This window comes from Rattus rattus, chromosome X, assembly GCF_011064425.1.
Source record: "Rattus rattus isolate New Zealand chromosome X, Rrattus_CSIRO_v1, whole genome shotgun sequence".
NCBI lineage: Eukaryota > Metazoa > Chordata > Mammalia > Rodentia > Muridae > Rattus > Rattus rattus.
This window is the reverse complement of record NC_046172.1, coordinates 35,163,570-35,173,150: the sequence shown is the minus strand read 5'-3', so window position 1 is coordinate 35,173,150 and position 9,581 is coordinate 35,163,570. Positions and strand designations below refer to the sequence as shown.

Here is a 9,581-nt window from a genome sequence, read left to right as displayed (position 1 = left end):
GGAGCCAGTAGGCGGAATTGGTTCTTCATTTACCCTTATCAGGAAATGGCTCCTTTAGGTATAATTGCAGAAGGATAAACTGAATTTGCTCTTTAAGGAATTGCCATGCTCTTGAAGATTCTTCCTTTGCCTGAGCCTGTTAGAGGTTAATGAATGCTGATTTGTTTCACTGAGACAGGGCTAACTTACAGTGTCGCCCAGGCTGGTGTGATCTCCTAGCAGATCATCCTGTCTTAGCCTCCAGAGCCAGCATGTATGACCAGCTAGCCATGACCTCAAGCTTTACTTTGAGGGACAAGTTGTGAGGTGGGGCAGGACGGAGTGGGGAAAGTACAATCCACTAGTTCTTTCTGTGGTTCAGATTTTTGCTGTTTTCAAGTATGTCACTCAGTGTAATTTTCAATTTCTATTTTTCATTTATATATCAGCATATATAAATGAAGCATTTTGTAAACATTTAAACAATAAAATGAAAATTCCCAAGTTATTACTGAGATTTACCAATACCCTGTACACATCCCCTTGCTAGGACAGTGTGTTCTCTTTAATTTATTTAGCCTAAAATGAAATCTCATTCTTTTGAAATATCCGGTTTTGTTGAATGGTTATTGCTCTGTATCTTTGCCATATATACCTATTTGTGGTCAGTTCCTGTGTTCTTACTGGGTAGTCAGTTTAGCTTTTCCATACAGGATGGAGGATATTTAGATGTTCTTATACATTTCAGTCATCCAATTGTGTCACAATAGCTTTTTTATTTTTTATTTAATTTTACTTTTTCTGGTTACTAGGGATAGAACCCGGGTTCCAGACCATTTTAGAGGGAAGTTTTCTACGAAACTCTACACCTCAGCCCTTAGCTTTTCTTCTGCATGTCTTTTTCCTAACCTCCTTCCCTTATTTTCTGTCTTGCAGCTGATGGTGAGGCCATTCTGAAAGGCCTTCAGTCCATCTTTCAGGAGCAGGGGATGGCAGAGTCGGTGCATACCTGGCAGGACCATGGGTATTTAGCAACCTACACGAACAAGAATGGCAGGTAAGACAACCTCATGGGCTTTAGATGGGAACACAGCTGGGAATAGGGAGGATAGCTAAGATTTTTTTCTTTGAGACAGTATTTCTTTGTGTAGCCTTGACTATTCTGAAACTAGTTCGCCTCAAACTCACGGAGATATGCTTGTCTCTGCCTTCCAAGTGCTGGGATAAAAGGCGTGCAACACCACTGTTTGGCTACAGTATTCTTTTTTTCTTTTTCTTTTTTGACAAGGTACCTGTAGCTCAGCCTAGCCTACTCACTAGACCCAGGATGACCTTGAACTCCTGAGTGCTGAGATGACAGGCATGGAGGAACATGGGTGATTTATGTGGTGCCAGGGATTGAACTCAGGACCTTGTACATGCCTGGCTTTTTGCTGTTGGTGATGGTCCTCTGACATCTAGTGGCTAGAATTCAGGCATTTCCCCCCGAGTAAAAGGCAACTAGACCTGGACATCAGTTTTCTTTAAAGCTCTAATGTTTCTTCTGTGTGGCTAGGACCAAGTAAGTCCCTTGGCAGCAGAAGCAGTGTGACACTGGCAGGCAGTGATCTGGAGTTGGATAAAATAGACTTTTGGAGCCCCACTCCTCCAGTACACAAACAAAGTAGAGTTTCTGCTGCGATGGGCCTGGCTCAGAGTCCCATCTTCTCCTGTTGCACTTTCAAAAATCCCCTGGTTGCATTGCTGCTGGCTCAAGCATTGTTAGGAGTGATTTTCTTTCACTAAAATCTATAGTAAAACACAGGATGAAAACTGTGTGTTTTCTTTCATGCGGAAACTGCATTTAAAATTACATGTGTGTGTGTGTGTATTTATGTTTGTCAGTCATGAAACTAGAAAGGGGATTATGGGAAAGGAGGAAGAGATTCGAAAGGAGGTGGGAAATGGGGTAATAGAATACATGCCACAAGAAAGCAGAAGAGAGAACTACTTGGGGGTGGGGACGGGGTGTCTCTTAAAGATAGGACAAGCCTAGACTTGTATTCTGCCTCTGTGGCCAACTTCATGTGTGTGTTTAGAGGTTGCCTTAGATATATCAAAGGTGATAACTTTTTCCTTAAGGGTGGCCTAAATTCAACAGGATCACCAGCCCTTTTCATCTCTCTCCTGTGCTCTGCTTCAGTTACTTAAGAGGCTTCCAGAAGCAGAAGCTGCCTTCCAGCCCAGTGTCTCATGTAGACTTATGTTCATTCTGTCTCTGTTACTGCTCTCTCTGTTACTGGCACTCTGTTTTTGCTATGGTCCATTCTTTGCCATCAAACACTACGAACTGATAGGCTCCTTCACCCAGAGGTGAAAAATTCCTCATCTTAACCATCTCCTAAGAGCTTCTGCAACCGGGCTTCACCTGCTGCAGTTTTTATTTCAAAAAGGTTTTATTTCTATAGGTTTGGCACTTTACATGCTTACATGTCACGTGTCAGGTAGTTCTGCCTGCAGTGGAGGCTAGATGGTTGTGAGCTGCCCTGTTAGTGTTGGAAATTGAACACAGGGCCTCTGGAGGAGCAAATAGTCCTCTCTCCTGCTGTGCTATCTTTCCAGCCACAATTCCAGTTGTATACATAGCACTTAGAGTTACTCTTTTTTGAGGAAGGAGCTTTTGAATGACAAGAATTGTTCCGAGATTGCTTCCGAAAGCAAAATGAATAAAAGTGAAAGCATGTGTGGGAGGGTGGGAGAATTGTGCTTCAGGACTAACTAATAACTTCAGGTCACTTCCTGAGGCCAATGGAAAAAAGAGAGACCGCTGTGCAAAGGAAGTTTTGAGATTAAACATACACAGGCCGTTGCTATCTACCACACTTTCTTTCCCTTCTTACTTAAACAGTTCCTTCAAAATGTTCACCATTCTTAGCCTTCCAGTCAGGATGGCTGGGCTCTCTTCAGAACATTGAAGGTTAGCTAGGACAGCCTAGTGTGCCCTTCCCCATCTTGGTTAACTAAACTTGGGAGAACCATCTGGGGATCCTTTGTAAAAATCAAGCGTCAGAAGTTCAAGCCAGACAAAAGTCCAGCACTGGAGAATGGTAAATGAGCTCAAATCTCACCCTAACTAGCCAAGGAGCTATTTGCAATTAATACCTGCTGGGAGAAGGAAAATTAGTGTTTTGATCGAGTGACACTGGGTATATTAACCACACTCCATGGCCGGCCTCATGCTCAGGAAAACCAAAAACCCAAACTAAAAATCACATGCTCGAGCTGGGTGAGGAGATAGCCCATGTAGTAAAGTGTTTGCCTTGTGAGGATCTGTGTCCTCCCTCTCAACACCCGTGTAGCAAAAGCAGGGTGTCATGTGCTAAAATTTCCGTGCAGGAGGTGACCCGAGGCTTCTGTCCCACGATATCACCTCCCCACTGATGCACATGCACAAGGTCAGACTGTGAATCAATTTATGGACCTAGATAATGTGAATCAGTCATAGACAGATCAATTTCAGGGCCTAAGCAGTAGTAGTGTTAGTAAGTAACCTTAGTGCTTGGCCCTCTCCTCTAAATCTTCCACAAGAGACCATGTCCAACCTCTCACCTTCAAACTGGAATTGAAAAGAAAGCCAGAGAATTAACTGTCAGTGAAGGAGAAAAAGAACTGTGTGTTTTAGTCGTGAGTGAGGCTGCCTCTTTTCACTTTGAAGTGTCCTGATAACAATTTTTAATAGTAAAACTACTTTTCTTTTGTAGCTTTGCCAATTTGAGAATTTATCCACATGGATTGGTGTTGCTGGACCTTCAGAGTTACGACAGTGATGTGCAAGGCAAACAAGAAACTGACAGCGTTGGTTTTTTTTTTACTTTTTCTTTCCCTTTTCAAAATGTTGTATATCTTATATCCCTAGATTTAAGGTTCTTAAAGTCTCATTATTTTAATGATGTTCACGTTCAAGTTAGCTGACATTCAGACTTGCCTCTTTATATGTAAATAGTTTGTCAGAAGAAGTAATCCTTAGTTGGTTTGGAAACATGACTGTCAGCTTTCCTTTTAATTTCCTGAATGAAAGGAGTGGTTTCACTTCCTACTGGAGGGAATGTAGAAACTTCGTGTACAGTTTTGCATCTGCAATATCCATTAGCTTTCTTCCCAGTTATTTATTTTCTTGCAAAAATTCAGATCGTGGTTCGGGAAGCACTATGAGGGAGGGGTAGTGTGGGAGTATGGAATTTGGCTAGGGTAGGAAGTCCCAGTAGGGATGATGTTGGGGTGCGTGTATAGGCCAGCATCACACTGTGGTCAGCATAGCCTTATGCCTCTGTGTACTGTGCAGTTTATACTCTAAGCCCACTGATTTCTTTTAATTGTAGCTTTTGAATAAAATAGAAGAAAAAATGAAAGAATTGAGTCAAGACAGTACTGGTCGGGTGAAGCGGTAAGTCTACCTACTCACGAACGTCTCTTAATATTTGTTTAATTGGGAAGGGAATCAGAAAATGCTTCTCTTAGTGTCTGCAGATGGTATGGTGAAGATCAAAGTCAGTGCTTGCTACTGTGTATGTACATGGTGAGCTAAACCATCCTCTTACCCCACTTCAAACATATCAAAACAAACCTGGTGCAGGGGGCTGGCTATAATGAGGAGGCAGATAGTTGATACTAATTCCAACGAGCTGGAGCTTATGTAAAGCAGAAAACCAGGCACAGACAGACCTGGAGGTGATTTACCCAGATCACTGATGTCCTGATCAGAATAGAATACCATTTTCTCTGTCTCACAGTGCATTTCAGAATAGGGCAATCCTTATTGGCAACGGTAGGATGTTGGCACTTAATGACTCACACTGCTTTCTTTGATCAGCCCATAGGAAAGCTCCAGGGCAGATGTAGGATAACTAGGTAATTATTTAGCCTCCTGTAGGTGGTCAGGGAGGGAAGAGCAAAGGGTAGACTGTGAGTACTGGAAAGGACCCCGGTTTGAAACTTGCCCACATCTGGGGTCTGAGCATACAATTTTTTAAAAAATCCACGAAGCTTCAGTTTAGTAGTCCTTGGCTCTGTCCACACTCACACTGCTTTCTGGACACTTTTTCCTGCTTGCAATTTTCCTTACCTACATCCATTTGAATTGAACAAGTTCCCACTCTGGGAAAATGAATTGGTCCACACTAAATGCACTCTGATTTTTATCGGCACTGCTTCTTTGTGTGAGTAAATTGAATGTATTTCTGTGACTGAGGAACTGGTTCAGTGAATAAAAACATTTGCTGTCAAGTTTGAGTTGAAAACCTGGGACCCATGGGGTAGAAGTAGAAAACTAAGTTGTGCAAAAACCAATTTGTTCAGGTTGCCTTCTGACCTCTACCCTGCATACATGCACGCATGTTTAGAAAAAGTATGCATTTCTGAGCTTCAGTAAGAACCCTTTGTTTGGTAGAGGCGTTTGCTAGGTGAGACTGGTCAAAAGCTTTAGATTTTTATATCTAAACATGGAGATGTTATATATTTTATATGTCTTTATACGATAAGGGTGGAAGGAATGGGAAGCTGTGATTACCTTGTATCCTCATGAGAGGATAAGGGTTGTCACATGTTTCTGTCTCGGAAATGATACTGTCAGAGATTAAGTTAAAAGCAGATAACTTGGGAATATTACCTGAAATGACTCTTTTCTTTTGAGTAATGGGTATTCCATATGAAGTTTGATTAAAAAGCCATGGGATTCATAGGAAGACTTAAATTTTGTGTTTTCAAGTGAGAAGGAACAGGGAAATAATCCTCATCTAAAGTTTCAGTCTGGGGAAAATTGTCGCAATGTATACAGAGTACTTGAGGCCAAGAACACATGGACATGACTTACAATCCAGGTTTGATTTTGAGCCAAGGAAGGTTGGTTTTGTGGAGTTGCATGGGTTCTCCTGGTAGCCCTCTGCAGGGAGTCACCCTTCTGTGCTGCCTTGAACTCTTGTGGCTTCCACATCTTGTTAGAGATCTACTTTTTTTCTTTGCCAGGCTTTAAAGATCTAGAGAAGAGAGCTCTTTATATTAACCCAGGCAGTGTTGAAACAGTCGAGAGTAGACATTGTTTATACCTGGTTAGAACTGGCTGTCAACTAGGATGGTGGGTTTTTTTTTTTAATTGTTGTTGTTTTAATATTATTAATGTGAAACAGCTCTTTTCTAAGTGAGATTGGTCAAAGTCACCAAAGTCACCAGGTTCCCTCTACTCACTTCAGCCCAGCTAGGGGTGGAAGAGGCTTCTCCCAGTCTTGTTCATCAGCTGTCCGGGTCTTCTCTAACCAGGCCATTATATAATATGAGGAATACCTCTGCTCTGCCTAACATTCTGAAAGAGGAATTTATAAACTGGAAAGATGAAGCAACTAAACCTGGAGTTGTTAGGATTAAAGGAGTTTGTGAGAAATTACTTTGGCTCTGGAGCAGTTTACAGGTTGTGTGTGTATGTGTGTGTGTCTGTGTGTGTTGTGAGTATATATTATGCATGTATGTGTGGCTGTGTTTCTGAGGAAGTTTTCTTCACTTGTTAGCAGATTGTTACTGTTGGAAGCAGGTGAGAGGAGACTGGGAAGTGAGCAGAGGTTGTTTGTTTCAGCATTATTGACCTATATGCATAGTTGTACATAGAACCTCTTCACTGTTGACTGTGCAGTGTGTTCTCATTGTCTTAGGGTTACATTTACCAAACCCACCTTTTGAGGTTTGTTTTCCTTGTCATTTAGCGCCTCTGCTTTGGCAGTTTTCTGGGTATATTTACCTATCAGAAATGTAGCACTGTTTCTGAGGACCACAGAACTGCTCATTTAGTTGTGTCAAAGGGGAAAGGGACATTTTGGCAAGGTTGCAGCAGTTACTGCTGTCAGCAAGGGTAACACGCCTTGTATTCCCACTGGGATGTCTGGATGTTGTTTGCCAACCTGACCCAAATCAGGAAGGTTTCAGCTAAATCCACAGGAAATAGGACTGCCAGATGTCTCATCTGGACTTTTAAGAGAGAAATGAGACAGGGAAGAATAACAAGAATGCCTTAAGTGAAATGAGGGAAAGGAAAATGTAGTGCTTGAAATTTTATTCAAAAGCAAAACCGCCATGGAGGACATAATCAGGACTATTCAGGGCACTTCAAGATTGATTCTGCACTAGATAATGGAACTTGGAACTGCAGTAATGCCCATGTGGTTTAGCACATCTTCAGTGATATGTACTGAAAAATGTGATATCTGCTGTCCATTTTCCTCTTCAAGATTTCATTAGGAAAAATAATTTTAAAACATGACAGAGCTGCTCTTCCAGAGGTCCTGAGTTCAATTCCCAGAAACCACATGGTGACTCACAACCATCTATAATGAGATCTGATGCCCTCTTCTGGTGTGTCTGAAGACAGCGACAGTGTACTAATAAATAAATATGTCTTTAAAAAAACATGCCAGAACAGTCTTCATTTTTTCCTTTTAGAGAAATGGCTTTGTGCAAGTGTTGCAGTTTGTAGTCTGTGATTGTAAATGTCCAAGCTTTGGATTGTTTTGCACATTTAAAGAGTCTGTCTGGAACAAACACACGGGTACCTTCTTTTTTCTTTTTAATTGTGGGTGTGTACGTGTGAGTGTAGGTACTGGATGATGAGATCCACATATTTCCCTGGAGTTGGAGTTACCAGCAGTGGCAAGCCACTAGCCAGAAACCAAACTTGAGTGTTGTGCAGGAGCAGTACACTCCGAGCACCGAGCCATCTCTCTTGGCCCTCATGGTCTTCTGTATGTTCTCAGGGCTGTTTTTGTAAGGCAGTGCTCTCCAAAGGCTCATTCCTGTCTTCTCCTCCAGATTACCACCCATAGTTCGAGGAGGGGCCATTGACAGATACTGGCCTACTGCTGACGGGCGCCTGGTTGAGTATGACATAGATGAAGTGGTGTATGACGAAGACTCGCCTTATCAGAACATTAAAATTCTTCACTCAAAGCAGTTTGGGAATATTCTCATCCTCAGCGGGGATGTTAGTAAGTATTCCATTCCCACCCTGATTGCCTCACGAAGATGGTGCTGCGTTGGCTGCCACTGCTTTTCTGACAAATGCCACTGTTTGGGATTTGTCTGACCTTAAGTCTGACACTGCTATCTTTTAGGACTCACGTAATTGTATGAACCTGTGGTTTGTTTGGATTTTTGTTTAAACTTTGTCTTGAAATAGATTTGGATTGTTTTTCAGTAGAAAGTACAGTTGCTTGTTTAGAAACAGCAGGCACTTTGTGTGGACAAATTCCCACCGAGGTACACAGACTGGTGCGGTGAGCCCACGGGTACTCACCATAGAACCTTGATAATACCAGTGAGTATTCGTCTAACCCTACTGCATTCTGTTTGTAATGTTATCTTGAAAGCAGCTCCCAGATGGCATATATTGTCATCTTAAAAGGTATCCTTTCTCTTAATTACTCGGAATATCTGCACATTCTTAAGATTATATTTTCTTTTAATTTTTTAAAAAGATTGATTTATTTTATGTATATGAGCACACTGTAGCTGTCTTCAGACACACCAGAAGAGGGATTGCATACCATTACAGATGGGTGGAGCCACCTGTGGTGGCTGGAATGAACTCAGGACCTCTGAAGAGCAGTCAATGCTTAACCACTGAGACATCTCCAGTCCAAGATTGTATTTTCAGTCTAAGTAACTTAGTTCTTATTTTGTCCTATGTGTCAGATTCGTTAAATTCTGTGAAAACTACTCAGTCCAAAAAACCATTGCACAGTTTTTAAAAGTTGGAAGATTTTCATTACAAGCTAGATTCTAGCAGGTCAAGTCATTTATATGTTTGGGCAGAGTCATCATCTGGGTCTCTTTTTCCTCCCTAGATTTGGCAGAGAGTGACTTGGCATATACCAGGGCCATCATGGGCAATGGTAAAGAAGACTACACTGGCAAAGATGTACTGATTCTGGGAGGCGGCGATGGAGGCATATTATGTGAAATTGTCAAACTGAAACCAAAGATGGTCACTATGGTAGAGATATCCTTTACTGTACAAGAGAACAACTGTAGTGACTAGAGACAGGGCGCAGAGCACTTCTGCTTCAACAGAGGACCTGGTTTGCTTTCAAGTATTTACTTGGTGACCAACAACTGTCTGTAACTCCAGTTTCAGTGTATCTGATGATGCCTTTTAGCTTTCTCTTGAGCAGCAGGCATGCCATGTAGTGCACGTTCATAACAGCACGAACACATTCATACATATAATTTTTTTTTAAAAAATGAGAAAGCACATGATAGATAGATAGATAGATAGATAGATAGATGGATGGATGGATAGATGATAGATGATAGAAAAAGAAAGAAAGGAAAGAAAAGAAAGAAAGAAAGAAAGAAAGAAAGAAAGAAAGAAAGAAAGGCAAGTGCATTTCTTTGGTCTTTCCTTTAGCATTTCCAGACTCCTGTGAGTATTTCTGCAGACTCAAGGCAGACATGTTATGAACATTTAAATTTACAGCTAGTAGCTTGTGTGTGTCTGCCAATAGAGAAGAAGAGATAATTGTGGATTAGAGAGCATCCATACTGGGTGCCCCATCTGCTGCTCAGTGGTTGTCAAACTGGGGAAA

At 41.7% G+C, this 9,581-nt stretch overlaps 1 protein-coding gene across 1 annotated transcript in view; it reads left to right on the top strand.

Annotated features, from left to right (window-relative positions):
- The first annotated feature begins 918 nt into the window (after positions 1–918).
- Positions 919–9,581, top strand: part of Sms (spermine synthase) — a 31,286-nt gene continuing 22,623 nt past the window's right edge. The window contains exons 1-5 of the mRNA XM_032889689.1: positions 919–1,036; positions 3,720–3,813; positions 4,338–4,402; positions 7,807–7,982; positions 8,841–8,995. Of these exons, the coding sequence (XP_032745580.1) occupies positions 969–1,036; positions 3,720–3,813; positions 4,338–4,402; positions 7,807–7,982; positions 8,841–8,995 (558 nt within the window). The 5' untranslated portion in view covers positions 919–968. The remainder of the gene's footprint in view (positions 1,037–3,719; positions 3,814–4,337; positions 4,403–7,806; positions 7,983–8,840; positions 8,996–9,581) is intronic.